The sequence below is a fragment of the Lissotriton vulgaris genome, chromosome 11 (genome assembly GCF_964263255.1).
Source record: "Lissotriton vulgaris chromosome 11, aLisVul1.2, whole genome shotgun sequence".
Taxonomy (NCBI): Eukaryota; Metazoa; Chordata; class Amphibia; order Caudata; family Salamandridae; genus Lissotriton; species Lissotriton vulgaris.
In genome coordinates, this window is record NC_141699.1 from 980,880,558 (window position 1) to 980,906,184 (window position 25,627).

The window sequence follows — 25,627 nt, forward strand, 5'->3', positions numbered from 1 at the left end:
ACTGGTTTCCTTGGACTAAAAACGCGTCGGCACATCTGAAGGAGCAATTTATAACACCAAGCGTTTCAACTGGCTGTGGCCAGTTGCTAAGTCGTTTTCTAATTAACGTCCTGCTCTTTCTTTTTGACTTTGTCTCCCTTTTAATTTCTTCTTGAATATAGATTTGTTTTATTGAATAATAATTGGTTCAATTCATGTTTTGTGTTTGTATTGTGGATTACGTGTAGATAATTGTATATTTGAAATGTATATATTGTTGTTTTGTAAATAGTTGTGTACAGGTTCAAGTGAAATATATTGAATGTATTTGTTCCTTTTCTGTATAATTCATATATAAAAAATAATGGTAAAATATTGAAGTGGATCGGTATAAATAAAAATACCAGGCCAAACAAAATAATTTTTGTTTGCCCTATTGGTTTGAATAAGTGTTTAAAGAAAAAGGTGGGGGCAGGCAATTTGTGTTTTGTTACCATCTTTAGTAAGGCGGCCCTTCCCGTCACTGACAAATGAAGCGAACTCCAGAATGCTATGCTACCTCTGAGTGCTCGTATACACCTACCAATATTCCCTTCCAGAATAGCACTGGCTTCATGGTAAATATGTATACCAAGGTATAGTCGGCAGGTAGGTTCCCAGCGGATATTCCGCGTTATGGTAGGTACTACTCTTCCTGGTTTCACGGGAAACAAGCCCGTCTGCCCTGATATATCACGGAACTCCGAGAGTAGTTCTGCCGCACCCTCCAGTGCCCCCCCGCCCCAGCATCAGCCAGGAACATCAGCAAATCATCCGCATACAGCGAGATATATTGCTGATCGCCTCTGAAAGGCAAACCCTCATACCTTTGCCCCAGCCTGGCACACGCTGCCAGAGGTTCAAAGGCTAACGCAAATAGCAACGGGGAGAGTGGCCAGCCCTGCCTCGTACCACGGGATACTTGATACCGGGGAGAAATCACCGGTCCAACTTTCACCCTTGCCACTGCCGAGGTATAGAACACTTTCGGCCATCCTATGAACGTCTCACCCAACCATAACCAGCCCATTGCTTTATACAGGTAGGGCCATTCAAGGCTGTCAAAAGCCTTCTCTATGTCCACGAAAGTACCGTGGCCTGTGGGTAGTCAAGGTGGTTCTCTCCCAGAACTCGTAGTAACCTCCGCGTATTTGTAGCTGTATTCTGAGTTGGGATAAACCCAGCCTGGTCCCCGTGAACTAATCTGGTCATATACTGAAGCAAGCGTGACGCCAAGATCCGACTTAAAATCAATGGACATCATTGACAATGGGCGATAAGGCGCAGTGTCTGTGCTCTCTCTCCCCGGCTTTAATAATGGAGTAATAAGGGCCTCTCGTATGGTCATAGGGAGATGGCCAAGGTCGTGCGCCTCCCTGTAGACCTCCAGCAGCCTCTGTGCCAGAAAATCTAAGTAATGCAAGTAAAATTCTATTGGTAACCCATCTATCTACTCCCGGTGTTTTATTATGAGCCATGTGTTTAACCGCGGCTCTAATTTCTTCAATTGTAATATCCTGCCCCAATTGCTTCTCTTGTTCCTCCTCTAACTGCGGGAGGGGTATATTCTGTAAGAAGGATTCAATGTCTTCATCCCGCGCGTCCAGTGTACTCTCATACAAGGCTGCATAATACTCTAGAAACCGTGCATTAATCTCTCTCTGAGTATATATTGGACATCCATCCCGTGCCGTCAATGCCAAGATCGGGGTGCCACGCGGGGAGGTATTGGACAACCATGCCAATGAGGTCCCCGCTTTGTCTCCTTCCGCATGTGCCTTTACAACATATTTCTTATAATCGAAACACCGAAGTCTTTCTATTTCTGCAGCTACTGCCTCCTTAGCTTCCACTTCCTCCCGTTGCTTTTCTGGGTGCTCGGTTCTAGCTCTTTCAGATGTTCTCAACCTGTTTTCTAGTCTTTCCACATCCTGTATCAGTACTTTCCTCACTCCTACATACTTATTAATACACAACCCTCTCACCACCACCTTGAAGGCGTCCCATTCCATTGCTCTAGTGAAAGCTGTCCCTGCATTTTCATTAAAATAATTCCCTATCCCTTCTCCAACTTCCTCTTTAAAAACCGGGTCCTCTAATGTTTCGGGATGTAATCTCCAAGTAGGGATGTCCGACTTTTCTAATAAAAATTATCGTTATGTTAAAAATGGTCAACATGTTTCGGCTTTCTATGTATCCATGGTCCGTAGTGTGTACGTCAGACCAAGTTTCTCTGGCTTCTTGTAGCCTATACTCTTGTTCTTTTAAGGTGCATCACCTCATAGGAATCAGGCACGGTGGGTTGCTCCTCCTAATGGTCACTTAGTCATTGAGAGGGCCCCCAGCGTATTCGCCTCGCCTGTCCTGACTGCCATCAGAATACATCAGATCACCAGTCATCACTTTCATCTTCCAGCTGCAATCAACCCTGTTATCTCTCTAGCTGGCCCCTCTTAACATCTTATTGTAGCACCAAAAATAATTCCCTCCTCAGTGGTGTAACCTGTTACCCTCTTGGCTGGATGAATAACTCCTCTGCCAATGCTCACCCTTTGTAAAAAATAAATCTGGACACTGTCTGATTCTCTGTTTGAATGTTTTAGGCATGTTGTGAGTGGGTTGCCTTGAGGTCTCGTTTCTCTCCTTTTTTTCCATGCCACCCAACTGCTCTATTCTTGACTTTCTGCAGAGGACTGGTGTCCTATACTATGATATAAGCAGCTGATTGAGGATGTGTTTGCGGCTCAAGTCTGCTGAAAGACACCATATTCCTGGTCTTTTACCTGGTGTCAGAAATGCTCCCCAGTGGAGCATGGTCAAACCGATGTCCATGTGTTGGTGGGGAACCATGGTGGATTGTGGCTTTAGCAAATCCCAAGCCGTAACAGGGAGACATTCCCTACCTACCACAACAGACCCCTGGTGCCTTTAATCTGGCTAGCTGTATGTGTGCTACTTCAGCATATTAGGAGCCAGGGCCTATTGTTTGGTTCGGCACCTTCTCACTGTCACCATATTGGTTTCTATACTATAATTTTAAGAATGTCTAGTCAGTGTGCTTGTTGTTGTGCTTACAGAAAAAGGAGAAATGCAGAGCAGGATGTAAGTGAGGAATTGTCTGGGTGTAGGTTAATCATTTAAGTTTGTTTATTACTTCTAAGTACTCCCCTTACCCAAGTGGGACTGACAATCCCACAAGTGAGAGGAAGGCATTTGATTGATTACGGGCACAGAAGGCACTACATTGAATGGCTTGTAATAAAGTGGCCCTCCAGCTGTAAGTAATAATTGTTCAGATTTTTGCTGCTGCATCCTAAGTGTTTTAAATGCAGTTAGGGCCCTTATTAACACACAGAGCCCTCCGCAGGGTCATACGTTGTCTTCCATTAGAAATGCCCCAACAAATATACACACAAAACCCCTACAGCCAACATATTTCAGATGGTGTACATTAATGTGTTCAACAGCAAATATATTTGAACGTTTTTGAGACAATAACATTTGTTTTTATCTTTTAGGCATTTTCTCCTAGTTGATGGTGGGAGCTTATTTTTATATTCCTATGAAGGAAGGCTAATTTCTTCTCCAAAGTTTCCTGGGATGAGAGCAGATATCTTAAATTCTCAAACTGTCACTCTCAGTAGTGATACCATTGCCATAAAGGACAAATCGGATGAAAAACGTAAGCTCAACATTTTGATTCTATCAGTCATTCACTGGATTTCACATAGTGCTTTGTTTAAACATGTCTGACAAATTCATTGCCTGAGTAGAATTTCTTGTCTCTCTGGAATTGGTTTCATTGCAAAACCAGATAAACAAGTTTTAATTTGTGTGCTCAAAATCCAATGTATTTTCTTTCTGTTCTAGCAAATAGTAATTGAATATTTTAAGAAGTGACTTCAAGTCATAGTAATCTAAACATGCACACACTCCATGGCATCGATAACTTTAATTATAATTGAAGTGGGTTTACTTAGCTGGCATTCATTATTTATTGAATTACATTGATCAACAATGTTATCATACAGATTTGTCATGTCCTGGTTAACCTTGCAAGTAGAGCCAATGAAGCACCCTACTCCATATTTTTTCCAACATCTGAGCACACAGTGGTGCTGAGGATGCCTTCTTCCTTCACTAACATGTCAAAGAGATTACCAGACTCGAAACAAAACAGTAAATTGGTGTGGATATTCCCTCCCAAGACAGAGGCCAAAGTTGTCATTATTTCCATCATTGAATGGCTAGGGTAAACTATCTTTGCAAAAATCGTCTTTAAAAACGACTCCAATTATGAAGTGTCTATCAACAGACACTGTTGACGATTAAATTGATACCATCAATAAATACCATGCCATCGGTGGCAAAAGACTGCTGCACCATCGACAATACAATTAACATCGCAGATGAAGACCTCACCGCCATCGACCGAGACAAAACGCAAAGTCCGTCCCATAATTATCTCCATCTACAAAGAAGGCACCTTTGTCGATAATGACTCCATTGACAAAGTATGTCCCGTTGACGACAGTGGTACTATCGACTAAGAAGTCTATCTCTTCTCAGCTGTTATCCCTGGTCTCACCGAAAATCATTATTCCAGAGCCACCAACTAATCTTTCAGATGACTCTTCTTCGAGCCAAACAATTGAAGGAGGTGACTAAATCTTCCCTTGTGATAATGACAGTCTCTCTGATGCAGGTTCACAAACGTAAGGTCCTTGTGAATTAGATATCTACTATATTCCAGGACATTCTGAAGACGACTAGGATGATGAGGAAACCTGGAGGTATGATGGGCATTAACTTTACAGTCAATCTCTGCTTTACTCTCTGGTGCCTGTGGTACAGAGACCCATGGCCTCAATGAGGCAACCTATGAAGCACTTTTATGACGGGTTCGCACCTGTAGCTGACCCATTATAGGATAAAACACATTCTCCAGTATTAGGGGTGTCTTTCATAGATTCACATGCCTGAATCATTCCCCGTCGTCGGAGTGGGAGCCCACGGTACATAAAAAAGTAGTAAAATATACCCTTTGTACAGAACAAATAACAATATACCCAACCAGGAAGTAAAGTAGCCCCAGCTACAGTAAATAAAACTTCCACATTAGAACCTATCCAGGTCATTATGTATGGACCAAACTGCAGCCAATCAGGCCACAGCTCCTACCAGAATGCTCTCCCCAGAGACCCAGGCTCTCAGATTTTTTACCGCACGTCGTGTGATAGGGAGTCCCTCTGAGCTCTGCTCATTCTGTCTTCACTTGTCAAGTTTCTTTCTTCTACAATGTCTACTTCGAAGTCCCTATTCAGGACCTGTGACTCATGTGGAAAAGCGAGGTTGTTTAAGGAAGATCCACACACTCGCTGCATCTACTGTTTGTACCCTGACCATCAGGCTAAGGAGTGTAAGATCTGTCGCAAATTTCCTCCTAAGACCCTCAGGGATAGAGAGGGTCGCCTGCTGCTGTGGCTTCAGCGGATAAAGGATAAAGATGCGCCACTTTCTGAGGTAGGAAGTTTTGCCTCAGAGTCTTCTAAAGGGTCAAAGAAGAGGAGGGCTGAGAGCGCTGTGCCTACTCCTAAGGCTAAGGTGGCGAAGCACCAGATCGCTTCAGAGGCTGGTGAGCCTTCTACTTCTAAAGGTCAAAAATCCTCAGAAAAGTCTGTGAAGCTTCCAGGCTTAAAAAGAACAGAGTCTTTGGTGTCTCCTGTGAGACCTGTGACTAAGGCACCAACAGCGCTGCCGAATTCCAGTCAGGCTGCCTCTGCCATGACTTCTACTTTGACTTTCTCCTCACCAACTATGGTGATGTCCTCAGCCTCCTCTCCAACTTTTGTTCATGTCCAGATTCGTCCCATCTCGTCGACGAAGATTGTCACACCTCTCGCCGACGATCAGACATCGACGAAAATGAAACAGTCGACGAAGAAACCCTCGTCGTCGTCGACGGCTGTTCCGTCGACAAAGAAGACTTTGCCGTCGTCGACGCCATCGTCGACGAAGATACCGTCGACGGACCCTTCGACGACGAAAAAGACCCCGTCGACGGACGCGTCGACGAGAGCGTCGTCGACGAAGGTGAAGATTGTCTCGTCGACGGCCCCGTCGACGGCCCCGTCGACGATGAAAATTGCTCCGTCGACGGTTCCCTCGTCGACGACGAAATCCACCACGTCGACGAAAATAACACCGCCTCTGAAGTCGAAGGAGCCATTGTCTTCAACGTCCAAGGCGACGACACAAAGCTCGGATTTACCACAATTACAAGACAATCCACCCACACCAAAATTGTCGTCTTGTACAGACCTGCAAGTAAGGTCAGCAAGAAGCACTGCCATACCTCTACCATCTCCAGCCACGACTGCAGCTTTGTTGCAAAAAAGGTCATCTCAATCCACGCCATTGTCGCCACTCCAAATGCCAGACAGGCTCTTAGATTCTGAGGAAGAATCTGGTGATGACATGTTCCAAGCGGCTGAAAGTCCTTCTGACTTACTGATACAGGTTAAAGATCAAGAGGAAGAGGAACTGCAAATTCAGGCACCTACATTGGTGAACACACCAGCGCCAGGGATGCAGATGCCAATGGAGCTTTTTGAGAATTTGCAATATATGCTGAGCGATTATTATCGCCGCTTCCCACCTTCGGAGTCGGGCGATTCTCATATTACCTCCCCACAGCCTCAAGTGAGTCAAAGTGCAAGGGCTGGTAGGTCGGACGAGACACAGAATACCCGGCCTACCACACCATTATCCCACCACCAACAAGAGGATGACAATTCTGATGAGGACACCCATGAGGAAGGGGAATTGAATAAATCGGACTCGTCGGAGTATGAAGACTATCAGGCAGATACGCCATCCCCAGATGAACAACCAAAGGCTGAGTCACCACCGGTGGATATAGCGAACTTCCATAGGATTATGGACAAGGCTACTAAAAGATTTCTTATTTCAATGGAAGCAAAGCAAGATGAATGTTTTCTGTACGATTTTAAGACTTTATCTCAGAAGCAAAGTTGGTCTATTCCCATCATAGACTTTATCTGGAAGGAAGGGCTTAAGATCATGGCCACGCCAAACTCTTCTCCTGCGGTATTGCCGCGAGTAGACAAAAAATATAGGGCGCCCGCCTCTTCACCTGCTTGTCTCATCGGTCAGGCAAAAACTGACTCAGTCATCGCGCAGGCTGCTCAAAAGAGGGCTAGGAACCCCTCAACTCAGATCTCCATTCCTACGGACAGGGACGGAAGACGCCTCGATACCATTGGTAAAAAGGTATCTACTATTGCGGCCACCACTGTTAGAGCTGCAAATTCGTTAGCAATTCTCGGTAGATATGACAGACAAATGTGGTCTGACATATCGCCTTACATCCAGAAACTGCCTGAGCCAGACCGCTCTGAGGCCACCAAAATTTTACAAGAAGGCGAATGTGCTTCGTCTGAAATTATGGACGCAGCAGTGGACGTGGCGGCCACAGGATTCAGACAATTGGCAGGAGCTGCAGTGCTCAGAAGAGAGGGATGGTTAAAATCTACGTCCTTTAGACAAGAAGTACAAGCCAAGGTGTTGAATATGGCTTATGACGGCGAGTTCCTTTTTGGCACACATGTGGACGAAGCCTTACAATCCATTAAGAAGGATACGGAAACCGCACGATCATTAGGTACTCTGCAGTACCGTAAATCTTCCTTTCGTGGTGCAAAAGGAAGGGGTAACTTCTCCAGTAGAGGAGGATATTAACAGCAACGCCCATATTCTAACAACCAAAGCAACCAAAAGGTACCAGCCTTACAAGCAACAACCTTATGGCCAAAGACGGAGTAATTATACACAGTCCCGAGGTAAAACTACCTATCGGGGTAGAGACACCGCCAACAAGAAGTGAGAAAAGCGTCCTGCCGCCACTTAGCCTAAGCCAGACACAAATTGGAGGAAGAATATCCCTGCATTACTCTCAATGGTCCAATATTACAACAGACAGATGGGTCTTGGATGTAATCTCAAAAGGTCACATATTGGAATTTGTAAAGACCCCTCCAAATTCGCCCCCAAAAGGACCACCCCCAGCACATCTCAGGGAGCTGTTCGTCCAAATCAATGCAATGATTCGGAAAGGGGCAATCGAGAAAGTACCTCAACATCAGAGAGGAAAAGGATTTTACTCTCGTTTTTTCTTGATACGCAAGAAATCGGGGGAATGGCGCCCCATCCTCGATTTGCGTGCCCTCAACAAATTTATCAAGAAGTTGACTTTCAGAATGTTGTCACTCCAAGAGATCCTCCAGTTTCTGACGGAAGGCGACCACATGGCAACCCTGGACCTTCAGGATGCTTACTTCCACGTACCCATCTTCCCCAGGCACAGGAAGTTCCTAAGGTTCAGAGTGGCTGGCAGGGACTTCCAGTTCAAGGTCTTTCCCTTCGGGCTACGTTCAGCCCCGAGGGTATTCACAAAGGTGTTGGCACCGGTGGCGGCCCACTTGCGGTTGCAGGGTGTCCAGATTTACCCATATCTGGACGACTTCCTTATCAAGGCCAATTCCTATGCCACCGCAAGCAATCATATCCAGACATGCCTTTGCCTGTTTCAAAAGTTAGGTTTCTCAATAAACTTCAAAAAATCGGACCTGACACAGTCTCAGAGGACGTCTTTCCTGGGAGCGACTCTGGATTCCAAAAAAGCTCAAGTCTTCATTTCAAGCGAAAGACAAGCAAAGATCCAGGAACTGGCGATTGCACTCCTCAGAAAAAAGTGCGTTTCAGTTCGAAGATTCAAGTCTTTCCTAGGGATGTTGTCATCGTGCATCCTCCTATCCCCGAACTGTCGTCTGAGGATGAGACCACTACAAGAGGAACTCAGCCACCAATGGGTGCAAATATCCGGTTCCTTCGAGGATGTCATCGTCTTAACGCCTCGGATGAAAAGAGCAATCCTGTGGTGGACTCAAGAACGCAACCTGCAAGTAGTCTGCGCCTTTCTAGCAGAAGTCCCCAGTTTCATCGTAACCACGGATGCCTCGCTGGAAGGTTGGGGCGCTCACCTTCAAGGGATGACAATCAGTGGCAAATGGAACACACAGCAAAAAACATGGCACATCAATTTATTGGAGTTGAGGGCCATTTTCCTCGCACTCAAATCTTTTCAAGCGACTCTGTCAAACTCGTCTGTGTTGATCCGTACAGACAACACGACGAGCATGCATTACCTGAACAAACAGGGGGGCACAAGATCAGCCCGATTGTCTCAGCAAGCTCAGGAAATCTGGAATTGGGCCCTGGCACACAACATCAACTTGGCAGCAGTACATGTCCCAGGAGTAGCCAATGTACTAGCAGATTCCCTAAGCAGATCCAAATGCGGCACTCACGAGTGGGAGCTGCATCAGCCGGCACTGGATCAAATTTTCCAGAGATGGGGTCGCCCCGATCTAGATCTATTCGCGACCTACCACAACAAGAAATGTGTCCATTTCGCGAGTTGGATTCCCCACAAGGAATCTTGCGGGGACGCTCTCTCAATGAACTGGGAACGAATCTTTGCCTACGCCTTCCCTCCGATTCCTCTAATTCCCAAGGTCATCAAGAAGATGAGGAGACAACCGTGTCGTGTGATTCTAATCGCTCCACGGTGGCCCAGACAATATTGGTTCACACAGCTTCTTCTCCTCTCAGAGTGCGAACCAGTTCAGCTGCCTCAAATTCCGGATCTTCTGACAATTCAGGACGGCAAAATATATCATCCAGACCCTCATTCTCTAAAATTATCAGCTTGGCTCCTCAACACCATGAGTTTGCACATTTGAACATTCCACAGGACTGTCAAGAAGTCCTGAACAATGCTAGGGCACCTTCTACGAACAAAACTTACAGGCTTAAATGGAAGCGTTTTTGTGCTTGGTGCAAAACTATGGATTTACATCCTATACATGCTGAACCAGACAAAATTTTGCCTTTCTTTTTACATCTGGCTAAATCAGGCTTGGCACACTCTACACTTAAAGTGTTTTTAGCGGCCATATCCAGATACCGACAGGACGGTAAGAATTCACTATATTCCTCAAGAATAATCCAGCAATTCTTTAAAGGTTTATTTCGCATGTTTCCACCAGTACGTAGGCCACCTCCATCTTGGCACTTGAATATTGTATTAGCTCAACTCATGCGCCATCCTTTTGAGCCGATTCATAAAGTTGATCTGAAATTCATCACCTGGAAAGTTGCTTTACTACTGGCATTAACATCAGCCAGAAGGGTCAGTGACATGCAGGCGTTTACATCTAAACCACCTTTCTTGCAATTCACAAATGATTCGGTGATACTGCGCACCAACCCGAAGTACATGCCCAAAGTACCATCGGATTTCCACCTGAATGAGCCAGTCATACTTAAAACGTTTTTTCCAAATCCGCAGACACCAGCGGAACGAACTCTACACTCGCTAGATATCAAACGGTGTCTTAAGTTCTATCTTTCCAGGACAGCTGCCATCAGGAAGACGGATCAGCTATTTGTTGCACATGGCAAACCAAGACAAGGCTGTGCAGTGACAAAACAAACTATCGCTAGGTGGGTCTCTTCAGCGATAGGGCTCTGCCATCAACAGGCAGGTAAACCCTTACAGACCTTACCCAGAGCACATTCTACGAGAGCAGTCTCTTCTTCGACTGCTTTGTTTGCTGGTGTGCCTCTCCTGCAAATCTGCAGAGCTGCAACTTGGTCCAGCAGGCACACATTCACGAGGCATTACTGTCTGGATTCTTCGAGCGATACCGATGCCTCAGTGGGAAGAGCAGTCCTGCGTAATCTTTTCCGATAAGGTGAGCCTCTGCTATTTCTCTCCCACCTCCTCTTGCTCTTTTGACGCCTATTGTGTTATTGCTTTGCATTGTGTTCTTGCATTACTGCTATGTGCCTTGGCATCCAAGAGCTATGTATGATATTATTGCTATTACTGCTCACTACTCTGATTCAGGCATGTGAATCTATGAAAGACACCCCTAATACTGGAGAAGAACACTAGTTACTTACCTGTAATCTGTGGTTCTCCAGTATTGGTGTCTTTCATAGATTCACATGCACCCACCCACCTCCCCTCAGAGTCTCACTCAGGCTGTTTTATCTATACTTTACTCCGGTACACTCCGGTGCTACAAAATCTGAGAGCCTGGGTCTCTGGGGAGAGCATTCTGGTGGGAGCTGTGGCCTGATTGGCTGCAGTTTGGTCCATACATAATGACCTGGATAGGTTCTAATGTGGAAGTTTTATTTACTGTAGCTGGGGCTACTTTACTTCCTGGTTGGGTATATTGTTATTTGTTCTGTACAAAGGGTATATTTTACTACTTTTTTATGTACCGTGGGCTCCCACTCCGACGACGGGGAATGATTCAGGCATGTGAATCTATGAAAGACACCAATACTGGAGAACCACAGATTACAGGTAAGTAACTATTGTTCATATATGGCCTCCGATATGAATGATGATTTTAGTCTGCAAAGCAGAATGACATACACAATGAGGACCAGCATGAGCAGTAATGGGACAATCATGCTCTAATGTAAGACCTGAGACAACACACAGACATTCTCCTCCAGAGGACATCCATCACTTCCATTGCCAAGCTGATGCAGAATCCAAACAAATCAACCTTACTATCACCACTGTGGAAAAACATCATTCTTGTTAGATTGTAAGGGCAAGTCATGAAGACCAATTATCTCTATTCCTATTCAAGACTACCTATGGGAGGAAGGTTTGGCTTGCGTGAGAAATCCACTCACTTGGAACAGCATTACTTTCTAGACCAGAGAAAATGTATAGTGCTCAGGATTCTTTGCCAGCCTGTTTATTGATTCAGATTAAAATGGATTTGGTAATCTCTGCAGAGGCACTAAGCAGATCACACAGTATGTTAGCACAGTGGCTGGTCTTTTTAGAGAGCGAGAGTGAGTAGTTGAATAGAGTGGGTACGATAATTGATGTTTTTGCAGGAACATCAGTTAAAATAGTGAATGCCATCCCTATTGTCTAGATATGAACAAAAGCTATGGCATGACCTCACACCATTCCTGGAGAACCTTCTGGAGGAATATTGTGACCATATAACATCCATTATTATACAAGGCAAGGACACTTCATAGACTCTTCTAGGTGCTTCTCTACATGCTTCCAATATTGTTTTTCACCATATGACAAAAGGGGCTGTTTTAAAGAGTTGCTCTCCATAAACAAATTCATTTAGGTCCAGCACTACAGTGCTGTTCAGTGGACAGCAGCAGTTTAGGAAACATGTGGATTAGACTCTGTAGGCTGTAATAACTTAAACTGCCATGCTGTCTTGGTATCCTGCAGAGGAAACCAGACTAATCATAGTATAGCAGCTGGAGTTATGGACAACAGGACTTTTATTAAATTGGATCTTATTGACATTTTCACCCCTACAGGCCAAGTTATGCCCCGCAGTCTCATCCCACCTCCAGTATGTTAGATTGAGGCTGACAGCAAAGAAAAAGCTAGGGCATGTGCTCCAACAGGGGACAGAATAAGACCCAACGAATATGACTTCCCAGCCAGCCTAATCTCCTCATCTCCCATGTGGGTGGGGGGGAAAGATTCGGGATTATTACTCAGCCTGGCAGAAAATAAAATCTGACCACTGGTCGTTGTACATTGTAATTTGTAGGCAGTCAACCTAATTTCTAACAAAACAATCACAAAAGCCTGCAAGAAAAGAACATTATTTATATTTTGAGGCTCTATGACTGGAAATCATCAAGTGTCTTTATAAGAAATCATATAGCCAGTCCTGAATGCCCAAATTTAACAAGGTTTTAATCCAGGTTCTCCTTATCCACAAGAGGAATGGAGAATGGTGTCCCATCCATAACCTTGGGCCACTGAACACATTTATATTGGTAAAACCTGATCTTCAGGATAATATCTATGCTGGGCATCCTTCAGCATAGCTTAAAACCTTGGGTCTCCCTCTAAATGAGAAAATGTCAGTGGTTACTCTATCTCAATGCATCCTGTTTTGAAGGACAAACATCCATGCAGGTACTCTAAGGGCTTATCTTTGATAGAAAAGAGGCAGAAACAGATGAATCTAACACAAGAAATTTTGGAGAAACCTGATACAACAGTAAACAAATACAATGTATTATCAGGAATATATTCCTGCATTCCTTTAGTACCACAGTGCCGATTAGGAATGGGACCTCAGTAAGAAAAGTTAGATTTCCAGTAGAAGCACCTTTTGGGGCTATGGGACAACCAGGTACAGATAACAGGAGAAATCAAGAGTACCTTGAAATGATGGAATAGCAAAAACAACACTTATGCAGGTTGGGATCTGTACTTGATGGAATCTTGATAGTCTCAACTAATGGCATGTCATAGAAAGTTTTGAGTACTCACTTAATGGCTCTCACAACAAGTGGTCTGAGGAATCGCCCACATTTGCAAAACCTTCACATAAACATACTGACTTTCACAGCAGTCATAATTTGCTTTAAATGCTTTCTTTCATCTGATAGATCATTAACTGGTCTTAATCAGAACTAGGAATATGACTAATGTATGTATGTATGGGTAATCTCTATGACGTAAGAAAACATGAAGGAACAAACTGAACGCCAGTTTCGCAGGAAGTTTAGTGCCACCTGGCAGTAAATGGTACAGCACCGAATTACTGTCTCAGTAGAACATGTGCAATGCCTCCAGAACTGCATGGCGGGTGCCTTGAGCAGAGGAAACCAGGTCTGTCCTGATTTCTACTCAAGTACATTTTTGTTACACCTTTCCTCCACTAAACACTGATCCTGAGGGGCCTACTGCAGCTGAATATAGAAGTGTGCAAATCATCCACATTGCACCAGCATGGACTAGGCACTTCTGGTTACAAGGATCTCTGGGATCTGTTGATAGATACTCCAAGATCCAGGGCTAAGTTGTCCACTACGATCTGACCAACCAGCAACTAACTTCCTCTGATGCAAAACTAGAATACTTTCTCCTTAATATCCTGGCAAGCTGTCAAATACTTTGATAGTGGAAGTGACTTCTACCATGAAAGTCTGTTCTCCAAATTGGAAAGGCTTTTTCAAGTGGACTGCTGCAAGGAGCATTGACCCTCATGAAATCTACCTTATCTGCACCTGGAAAAATCAGGCCTAAAACATGCCTCGCTTAATGGCTAATTAGCCTCAGTCCCTGTGTACCTTAGAATACCAGATTTGCTTCCACTCTGCTCGACTGCCTTAATTCATGCATTTGAATCTATGAAAGATCCAATGCAGAAGAAGAAAAAGTTACCTAACCTGAAACTCCATTTCTTTCGCATTGGTGTCTTTTATCGACTTACATGCACCTGTGCCTCTCCCTCTTCATTAGGCACCCAGTGTGATTCAGTTACATTCTAAAATTCTGACAGTTGGTCCCTCTGAGCATTCAGGGTTGGAATGCAGAACCTCTACACCTCTTTGCCAGAGTTTGGGTCGTACATTAGGTAGATGTGCTACTAGTAGTCTGTGAAGGTTTTCCATGATATTTGCCCCATAGTAAACAGCTGTGTTAACATTAACTACAGTAGCTTCCTAGCCTGATATCTTGGAATAATTCAACCATGTGAATCTATGAAAGCTATCAATGCAAAAAAAAAACTGTAGTTAGGGGTATTGTTTTCTTCTTCTCAGGCATCAGACTAGATCCGGAAATGTTCAAGCAGTACCCCTGTGCACCGGTAGGTGGCGTTGTTTGACTCTGTGGTCACGGCCTCTTCAGAAGTGGCATGTGCCGTACCCATATAGGTGCCACCCCGGCATGCTGACGTCAGTTCTTTCCTTTCCATGCCAGATAGCACTGATCCGGTCAGAGTCACTTTTTGACTAGCTTTTGTTGACGTTTTGTCAAATTTTCTCTTGGTGTGAGGTATGTTACCCAAGAAACCGGCTTGTTTAAACCATGTGGGGCCTGTCGCAGGGACATGTCGATGACAGACCCCCACTTGGTGTATTTGTGGTGCTTAGAGCGGGACCACGATTCCAAAACCTGCAAGGACTGTCGTGCCATGCATCCAAAGTCACTCTTCGAAGCCCGATAACGGTCAACTCTGGGACACTTGAGGTCCCAATCATGCGGAAGGTCCCAGGACAGTTTTCGTAGACCTTCCCGATAAACTTTGTTCCACTCCAATTTGTGGACTCTAAATCATCGTGGAAGTCTGGTAAATCCCACAAGCATAAGTCAAGGAGGTCTTCGTCTTTGCCAGTTTCAAGCCTTCTAACGTGACATGGAGCGTCGCCCCTCTATGCCCACGATTTGTCTGAGTCTGAACCAGTGTCTAATTTACACTTCCCTGATTTTCTGCGAGCTGGAGCGACTTCGCCCAGTTGAAGGAGTTTTATGAGGCCATGCACCTCTGGTTTGCCTTCAGGCCCCTCGGGCCCCTACGCACTTGTGAAGCATATAGGAAGAAATACAGGTCAAGTGGGACTTATCTTTATTCCAGTTGGAGACAGACCTTCCTCAGTGCCTGCTTCAGTCTCAATGCCCTCGTTCAGCCCCATCATTATTCCTGACTCCGACACAGAGCCGGATTAGTGTCATCCGACCCAGACTCCGGCTCGGCCTGGACCCATACTTCGAAGCCAGTGCCTTATTTGTTTGACAGACCTGTAGAGGGAGGCAAATGGTTGGGATCTATGGACCCTAATGGTTATCAGCTCCCTGATTAAGAACCGGACAACTGGTACGAGGAGCTGGTGGAGACCAGTTGGTTTGACACCTATCCTTTTACTTGTCAGGTCCCTCCTCCTACTGTGGCTACAGAGGAGGGATCCTCTTTTGCAATGGTGGCGCGGGGAGGTTACGGTCTTGGACCTTAACCTCCCGTCAGTGGAAGTCAATGTGCACGTATTCATGGACATCTTTCAACAAGAAATTAACCCCTTCGAACCCTTACTCACATTCAATGAAGCCCTTACTGACGCCCTACTCTGGGCCTGATCCAAACCCTGCACAGGGGCCCATGTGCATTGGACGATTACCCAACGCCATCGCCCTGATACTGGGGACCCCATTTTGCTTGCCCAGCATCTCACTCCAGAGAGCTTGGTGGTCTAAGCCTCTACACCCACGATTAACCCAGGCGTGTTCCCTATCTCTCCACTTGATTGCGAACCAAAGGGGCTGGATAGCTTTGGTAAGATAATGTTCTTTTCCACCAGCCCAGCACTGCCTGTTGGGCCGTTATTCCTATACAATATGGGACTCGGTTATGCAATTGCTGTTTATGGTCTCAGAAGAGGCCTGAGCCATACTCCGCTAAATTCACCATAAGGCGTGGACTTGATACCACCAACTCACTGGGCAGAGCGATTTAATAGGCGGTGGCCTATCGTTCCCATGCATGGCTGAGAACAACTTGCTTTTCAGTGGCTTCCTCATGGACATTGCCTTTAATGGCTCTTGCCTTTTTGGAGATAAGCTGACTCAGTGCTGGATCGCTTTATGGACAGCAGAGCTGCGGCCAGGTGCTTGGGCTTGTATATAGGACCTCACCAACTCCAGTACAGTGCAACATATGTTTCCCCCATGCCGTTTATCATGCCTCTTTGGGACCTCAACCTTGTCCTCAACTTCCTGGTGTATGCATGATTTGACACCAGTTGACTCCGCCTGCTCTTTGTATGCATGATTTGAGCCTCTGCACAATGGCCCTCTTAAGCTACTAACCATCAAAACTGTCTTTTCAGTACTCATAACATCAGCCAGGGGGGTTAGCGAATTGCAGACACTCTGTGCATCTCCTTATACTACCTTGTAACCGTACAAAGCGGTACTTCGGACACATGCCTCCTTCCTTCCGACAGTTGGAACTCCCTTCCAGTTAGGCCACCCCATCACCTTGTCTACCTTTTTAGCTCCGCCTCAGCCCTCCAAAGAGGAAGTGAGACCCTCTAGACCAAAGAAGAGCGTTGGTGTTCTATCTTGACCTACCAAAATAATTCCTTGTGGATGATCAACTCTTTGTGAGATATATAGGAGCTAAAAAAGGGAAGGCTGTGCAGAAACAGACCATATCGTTATGGATCTTTCTATGCATTAAGATGTGCTACAGTTTGGCCAAGAAGGAGCGCCCTAAGGGCCAGCGGGTACACTCCACAAGAGCCAAAGCTGCGACCACTTTGTTATTGCATGGCGTTCCTCCCCTGGACATCTGCCAGGCGGCAACATGAGCCACCCAGCACACATTCACCAAGCGCTACTACCTGGACAGTCAAGTACATTGTGACGGGCACTCTGCCCTTTCGGTCCTGCAGGAATTTAATTGGTATAGCTGGGAAAGTATTGCTTGGGAATCTATTCTAACGTAAGGAAGCTGTGGCTCAAAAGTCTATTTCAGATGAACAAGTTACTCACCTTCAGTTACTCCTTATCTGGTAGAGACTCTGTCTCACCACAGATTCCTTATTGACCCTCCCATCCTCCCAGCTCTGCAAATCGATTACAGTTTAAAGGAAACCTATTTCAGGACCTTAGCTTGTCACACCAGTGATCAGTTCTCATTGTGGTTCTATGCTCCTGGCATGGAAAGTCGCAAAATTAACTGAAGGCACTGTGCTGGCGTAGCACCTATATAGGTACCGCGCATGTCACCTCCAGCGTGGACAACATAAACGTAGAGCCAAGCAACACCACCTAGCACACAGGGGTACTGCTGGAAAACCTTCCTAATCCAGTCTAACGCCGTACGAATATTCTAAGATAGGGAATCTGTGGCTAGACAGAGCCTCTACCAGTTAAGGCAATACAGAAGGTAAGTAACTTGTTCCTCAGAGCCCCTACTCTGTAGCGCACACACTCACATATCTTTAGAGGGGCTATGTCACAGCTCTTTCAGTGGTCCTTCCATGAAATATCTCTCGATTATGCACCTATACCATTATTTTTAAATACATGTTTTATTTGTTTTTCACGCACATACAACTGTACACACTTAATGTACATAATACAATATATTCAGCGCTGATAACCCGCTCTCCATTACAGGCTATGCCATTTATAATGTAGGTTAGATGGTCATGATGTACAGTTTATGGAATATGCAATCCAGCCCCCCATATTTTGTGATGTTTTTCAGGGCAGCTCTAGCTTAATACTCATACTGCCACTAAATGCCTAGTACATCTGTTACTACCCCATTCATCCCAACAAGGTCATTTTGGGCTAAGGTATCACAGGTATCCCAGCTACCTAGGAAAGAGTGGTGCAAATGTTGCACTAGTATCTTTGCATTATCTGGCACACCCATATTAGACCAGGGTGAAAACTCTGCGCTTATTCTTTTAGACTTAAGCGCCGCATTTGATACGGTTTCACACCCTGTCCTTTTGAAAGCATTGAAGGCGGCCGGAGTGACCGGTCTTGCATCGGCCTGGCTTTCTTTCTGCTTTTCTGAGCGGTCGTTCATTCCAGGTCTTCTCTTCCAACTCAGCTTCCTCTGTTCGTTCGTCTGCGCATGGGGTGCCTCAGGGGTCCTCACTTAGCCCTATGCTGTTTAACATCTACGTGAGGCCCCGGGCAATCATTGTGGAAGACTCTGGTCTTTCCCTTTACTCATACGCAGGCGACACTCAAATAATTTTCTCCCTCTCCCGGACAAGGCTTGTGCCCCGTCTGCTCTTAAACTGGGGCTCAGCCGAGTGGCGGAATGGATGCAGACCAATCTCCTGAAATTGAACGGAGATAAGACGGAGGTAGTCATCCTAGGCAAACATAAATACCTCTGGGGCCCTCAACATTGGCCACCAGAAATGGGGCCACTACCCCTGCCTGTCACACAGGTACGGAACCTTGGCTTTGTTCTGGATGACTCACTATCCATGCGGCACCAAGTAGTCAGAGTGGCAGCCACCTGTTTTTCCATCCTTGGGTGGCTCCGCAAAATCCTCTGGATGCTCCCGGACTCGACAAGGCATACGGTAGTCCAGGCTTTAGTCATCTCGCGCCTGGACTACGGTAATGTACTTTACCTTGGAGTCACTGCAGAGACTCAGAGGAAACTCCAGCTCGTTCAGAACTCAGCCGCTCGTCTACTCTGTAAAGTTCCTTGGAGATCCCCCATTTCCCCTTATCTTAAAGATCTACATTGGCTCCGCATCGAAAACAGAATCAAATTTAAGGCCCTCTGCTTTATGCATAAGATCAAGCCTACCTCCAGTCTCTCGTCCAATCTTATGCTCCTTCCCGCCTTCTCAGATCCTCGTCTCAAGGGAATTTCCTGATTTCATGTTTCAAACTGGCAAGAATGGGCGGACACTCCTTCTCCTGTCTTTCCCCCAAACTGTGGAATGCTCTTCCTGCTCCATTGAAACTTGAGCCTTCCCTGACAAAATTTCGTAAAAAGCTTAAAACCTTGCTTTTCCCTCAGTGATGACCACCTGACCTCAATACCACTGCCTTTAGCTGGCGCCGGGAGACCCCATGCGGGTAGCTGCACGCATTATAAGTCTAAATACAATACAATACAATACATATTGTGCGATAAAAATTGCCCAGTGGTGTTTTGCAGCTCAGGCAATGCAGGTCAAGGGTGTGGTTCCTTTTGTTCATCTTCGTGTGGCAATAGTGGTTCCTTTTGTTCATCTTCGTGTGGCAATAGTATATCCTATGTAAATACTTAAGTTGTATAAGCCTGAGGCACATGTTGACTGCTAGCACCATAGGGATGATCATTTCTGCTATCCAATCGGCATCTCCCAGTGTACCAATGTCCCACTCTCGATGTTCTTTTAATGCTGCCGTGGGATCTGGGGTGTTGTTTACTAGTGTGTGGTATATCGTTAATACCCCCTTTCCCCAGTCCGAGTCATTGTTATGTGTGCATTAAGAAGATTGTGATCTGGGATTGCATGTAGGCTGTCCCGGTGTCTTTCCAGGGCATGCCTTTTTTTTTAAGTACCAGAAGAATTGTGACTTATGCAACTCATGTGTTTTTGTGAGATATTGAAATGTACGTATTACGCTACCTTCCCAGATATCCCCCAGCTTTGAAATTCCAATGATATTCCAGACATTGAATCCTTGTAGGCCCGCAGTGTGTCTGAGCCACCTAATTCAGAACTCCCTGCCAACAAATCCATTCACCTATATCATTCCTATTCCACATAAAGAAACAACATTTTTTGCCATTTGATGTTGATCAACTGCCACTGTTTATCTCCTCTTAAAAGCCAAGGTCAAAACGAGCGGGAATTGAGTTGCTTTACTTTTTTATTTTTTTATGTTCAGTAATCATTTGTATAGTTCTGGTACTTTCGCCTTTGTATACCTATTGTATTTTATAAATGCACATCACAGTCTCTGTTAACCTCTTTGCGATCCTACAGAACAAAAATGCAAGTACTTCTCCAGCTGGCACTGGCAAACAAGATACCAAGACAATTCATTTTCAAAGGCAAGGTTGAATATCTTTGCTTGTGATTTTCCTCCGCTTCCCTTTGTCCCCAGATTCATGTGCCTGGCCAGAAGTGAACCATACAAAATAATTTTCATCACAGTAACATGACAGGGACAATATCAATAACCTTGAAGTTGGATTTGACTCTCCTTTCTCAAAAGAATGGACAAGTATTGGACTACAGTTGGAAGTCGCTGAACCTCACAGGCTGTTTCCTGACAACAGGGATCTTGGCCATTTGGAAATTCCTTAGGAGTGTTGTACGGCATTGGCCTCTAATAAAACGCATTCTACTTAATGAAAGCGTTCTTATGTACACTATGAAGGGCAGAGCCTACCATCAGTTTAGTGGCAACCACAAAAAGTTCTGCCATATCCTCTATGTATAGCCAAAGACAGTCTCTGGTATTAATCTGTTAGGATACATCAAGCTGTAATTTTCCAGTTTGCCTTTGTTATTCTCTAAGAGAATGATCATATAGCATAAGATGGTGCTCGGCCAGCTCACGTTTTCCACTTTTGAGACGACTCTCAAATCAGACTTGGAATACCTGTCCTGTAAAAACAACCCTTATACTTGCATTGATATCTGTAGATTCAAGCTCTCACAATCAAAGAAGTGTTTTCCATTTACAACAAAGGTAAGGTTACACTTTCCACTAATCCTGAAGTTTATACCCAAGGTGTCCTCTGATACTTAGACTTTTACCTCAATGAACCACTAGCATTCTGATCGTTCTTCTTAAATCCTTTCTCATACACTTGAGAACACTGCATTCCTTCAATGTCTTTAGATAGCTTAAGTTATTTCTTAATAGAATAAAATACTTCAGAGCCTCAGTACATCTCTCTGTCTAATTTGGATATCCACACAAGGCCTGTCCTCTAGCAAAACACAGCAACGCACATTGGATATCAGATTTCATACTTCTCTGTCACAAGAAAGCAAACCACCATCTCAAGGATACAGTGACTACACACAAAGGGCATTCCACCTAGAGCTGCACTGAATGTCTAAGTACTACTTCATGAAAGTTTCCAGGCTGCAAGAATAGACAGCAGCAGATGCTTTGAAGGAGCAAGCAGTCCTACATGTCTGTAGGTGCTCTTGCTCCTCACATCTTTTAAAATACTGTTTGCACTGCTAGCATTTCTGATTCTAGAGTGTGAATCTATGAAAGATCCAATGCTGGTGAAGAAATGAGTTACTTAACTAACTCCAGTTCTCCAGCAGTAGTATCCTTCATATACTTACATGCAACCTTCCCTCCCTTCACCCCGTCACAGGCTGAGTTAATCTTCCTTCTTTTGCTCTTCCACTTGAGAAGTTTGATCTATTTTTACCTATAAAGGGAGTGGTGAGCTCAGTATAATCACTTTGTTGGCCTGAGTTTGGGCCTTTTCAAATGAGGGGACTGTTTTAGTCAATTAACAATGTTGTATGCGCCTAATACGATTTTAACATTGTTTATTGTTGTGTTAAAATATTGGGGATTCTCAGCACTACAACACATCTCTTTAGAACTGGGTTTACGGGTAAATAATTTCGTCCTCCCATTAAACAAATAAAGTTCAATAACTCTATTGTGGAAAAGACAATGTGCCTAGAAAAAGAGGGCCAGGCTGAATGCTTGCAATTTTCTATGCCCTCGTCAAACTTTTATCAACCGTGCCATATCAGTGAGGTATGTAGCCAATGCCACTGTGACATAAATATGACAACCGGCTGCTTCATAGACATGCATATTACGACGGGCTCACCTGAGGTTACACCCATGCTGCCACTCTGCGTCCCATCACACCTTCAGCAGAGGCTGAGAGTGGCAGTCTTGACCTCCACTTACACCTAGCCCATCCTCAGTGGCTCATTTGCAGACACACAGCAAGCACACTACCTGTTTCGGTACTGCAAGAAATCCAGCTCTCCTTCCACAGGTAGATTAACTTCACGGAATTCCCTCAATATCCTATATTGCACTGTCAGTGGCAGTTGCTCCTATTCTTTTGTTAAGCTTCTGAGGACAGAATACTGCAGCACTAAGCCCACCCATTTTGGCTTTTGTTCTGCAACAAACCATTTTCAAAACCTTTAGATGTTGATGCCACTTGAAGTCTTTCACGAAATGAAGTGGGGTTTCGGCTATTCTGTAAAATAAAACCTTTTTTGTATTTTTTCAAAATGCCTTTGTTTTTTGTCTGATGTCCAACCTGTGGGACAAAGAAGTGGCGAACAACTCTCACAGTGTCAACACCATTTGCCTTCCTGGGTTACATCTCCTTATAGAGTGCATGTTTGCTGTAAAGATGAATAGGAGAACTCTGCAGGACAGACAAATAGACTATTTGGCTTCACGGCAAGAAGGAAGATCTCTGGCACCAGGAATCAGTCTCTAGCTTATCCAAAGACACGTAGAAGGTGCTTCTCATACCATAACTCCTACATCTGTTTCCAGGCCCTCTCCCCCTAAATGAAGATTCAGAAAGAGATCTTGCCACATGAATAGCATTGTTCCTGGTCAGTACCTATGACACTGAGCACGGGTGTATGGCTTCTTACTCTCCATTAAGATCTGGTTTGCCTTCACACTATGTAACGTTAATGTAGATTTTCTACTTCTTCTAAATGAAAAATGATTTAACATCCATCTGCAGAGGTTGTTGATCTTGATGAAACCATTAGTGTCCCAGAAAATGTGAGTGGAACTAATGAAGTGAATATGTTCTTTGCATCTGAAAGAGACACGTTAGTGATAGATTCCTTACCTTAGAATGTCCCCAGGCGTCAGACTGGATCCGGAAAATTTTGCATAGCAATACCCCTGCTCGCCGGCAGGCGTCGTCCGCGGCTCCGCGTCCGTCGTTAGCGCCGGAATGATGTCGTCGGAGTACTTAGACGCCGCCCATGCGCGCTGACGTCAGTTCTTCTTTTTTCTGCGCCAGCTAGCCCAGATCCGGAGAAGCTCTACCCCTTAGACTTTTTTGACTAAACTTTTTGATCTTTTTGATCATCTCTCTGCTCGAGTCTTCGACTCCAACGGTGCCGGTAGGGATGCCCGGGTTCAAACCCTGTTCCAGGTGCGACCGACTGATGTCGGTTACCGACCCCCATCGCCGGTACCTCAAGTGTTTAGGCCTCGACCACAACGACCGCACCTGCTCCGACTGCCGAGCCCTGACGTCTAAGGCTAGGCGAGAGCGGTCTCGCAAGTGGCTGGAGCTCTGGCAGTCGGCCCGCGCCGCACCCGGTCCCGGTCCCACGGGAGGTTGAGGGACAGGTCGCGGGGTCGGAGCCCTCGCAGCTCCGGGAGTGGTCATTGGTCGTCAGGATCCAAGTCCTCAGGTAAGAGGCATAAGAGGTCGGAGAGACGTCATCGTTCCTCCGACCCACCCCGATGCTTGCACGATGCGGCCGGGGGTTCGGGTGACACCACCCACGCGGCTGCGCCGGAGTCGCAGTCGTCGCCGCCTGCCCCACACCTTCGGGTCTCTGGGCAAGACACGACACCTGAGGAGATCGAGCGGTACCTCGTGGCCATGAGGTCCCTCCCTCCTCAGCCGGGTTCCGTGGCGCCTCTGGGCCCAACGGCCCCGGCTGGAGGGCCTACCGGGTCGGGTGCTTCGGCTCAGACGCCGTCGGGTGCTTCGGCCCCGGCGTCGCCGGCGACTTCGGTCCCGGCGCCGCAGGCCCTCTCTGGATCCGCTTCCGGATCCGGGTCGTCGCCGGTCGACCTCACCGACGCCCGCCCTACTATGGGTGCCGTCCCCGATCCTACCCCCGGTCCGGTTCTGGCGCCTGAGCGGCGCCAATGGGTGCCGCATCCGACGGCATTTGGAGATTTCGATTTCCATGAACAGGACCCATCTGTTGAGCCTGTACTACAGGAGATGGATGACGAGGGTGATTGGGAGGGGTCTGAGGACCCTCTGGCACGGGAGTGCCAGTCACCACAGGACTGGACATATGAGCTTTGGGAGGCCAGTGGCATTGACACTTCGCCAAACACTGGATTTGTCTCCCCTCCCACCGTGACTATGGAGGAGGGGGCTGCTTATAGTGTAGTGTTGACACGGGCAGCCAAGGCCTTCAACCTTGAGCTCCCTGTCGCTGCCGTGAGGACTAACCTCCTCACAGAGGTCCTTAAACCGCAGGCAAGCTCCAGTGAGCCTCTGCTGCCGTTTAATGAGGCCTTGTGTGACTTTCTTGTGGGCACTTGGTCCAAGCCCGCCACAGGTCCGCCTGTGGATAGGAACGTGGCCAGACGCTACCGCCCGGCCCCAGGCGACCCTTGCTTTTTGTCCACCCACCCCACCCCCGAGAGCCTAGTCATCCAGGCCTCCACTTCCCAGATCGCATTCCCGATGGCTGTGCCCGATCGGGAATCCAAGAGGTATGAGTAGTTCGGGAAGAAGGTGTTCTCGTCCCTCAGTTTGGGACTGCGGTCAGTTAATACCGCATGCCTCTTGGGCCGCTATACCCACACCCTGTGGGACGCGGTCGCGGACGTGCTGCCACAATGTCCGGAGGAGGTCCGGGCAAAACTCACCCAAACCCTTGCTGAGGGTCGAGATGCAGCGTGGTATTTCATCCGGTGTGGGCTGGATGCCATGGACTCACTGGGCAGGGCGATGGCAACGACAGTGGCGGTTCGACGCCACGCCTGGTTGAGGTCCGCCAACTTTTCGGCCGATGCCCAGGCCACTCTGCTGGACATGCCGTTTGATGGCCGTCGCCTCTTTGGCGACAAGGCAGACCATGCGCTTGAGCGATTTAAGGACTCCAGGGCTACGGCCAAGTCCTTGGGCCTCTCGGCCCCTCGCCAGCAAACTGGTGCCTTTCGTTCCTTTCGTGGCCAAGGAAGGAGCGCCCCCACACGTGCTGCCAGCCACGCGCCGCAGAATGTCCAACAGCGCGGTGGCGGCCGTGGAAACCGCTGTGGCGGCGGGCGGGGACAACGGCGCGGCCAGTCCACACCTTCCCCCGCTGCGCAGCAGGCCCATGTGAAGCCAGTGGGGGCAGGGTTCGCCATCACCTCTTCCACTGGCGCACTGTCACGTCGGACAGAGGATGTGGTTGTTACTCCCACTACTTTCTGGTACCCAAGAAGGGCAAAGGGGGCCTACGCCCT

General features: G+C 46.5%; 1 protein-coding gene across 1 annotated transcript in view; it reads left to right on the top strand.

Moving 5' to 3' along the window:
• Positions 1 to 25,627, top strand: part of IFT80 (intraflagellar transport 80) — a 474,284-nt gene that overhangs the window by 344,242 nt on the left and 104,415 nt on the right. The window contains exon 12 of the mRNA XM_086944208.1: positions 3,537 to 3,700. Coding sequence (XP_086800334.1) covers positions 3,537 to 3,700 — 164 coding nt within the window. The remainder of the gene's footprint in view (positions 1 to 3,536; positions 3,701 to 25,627) is intronic.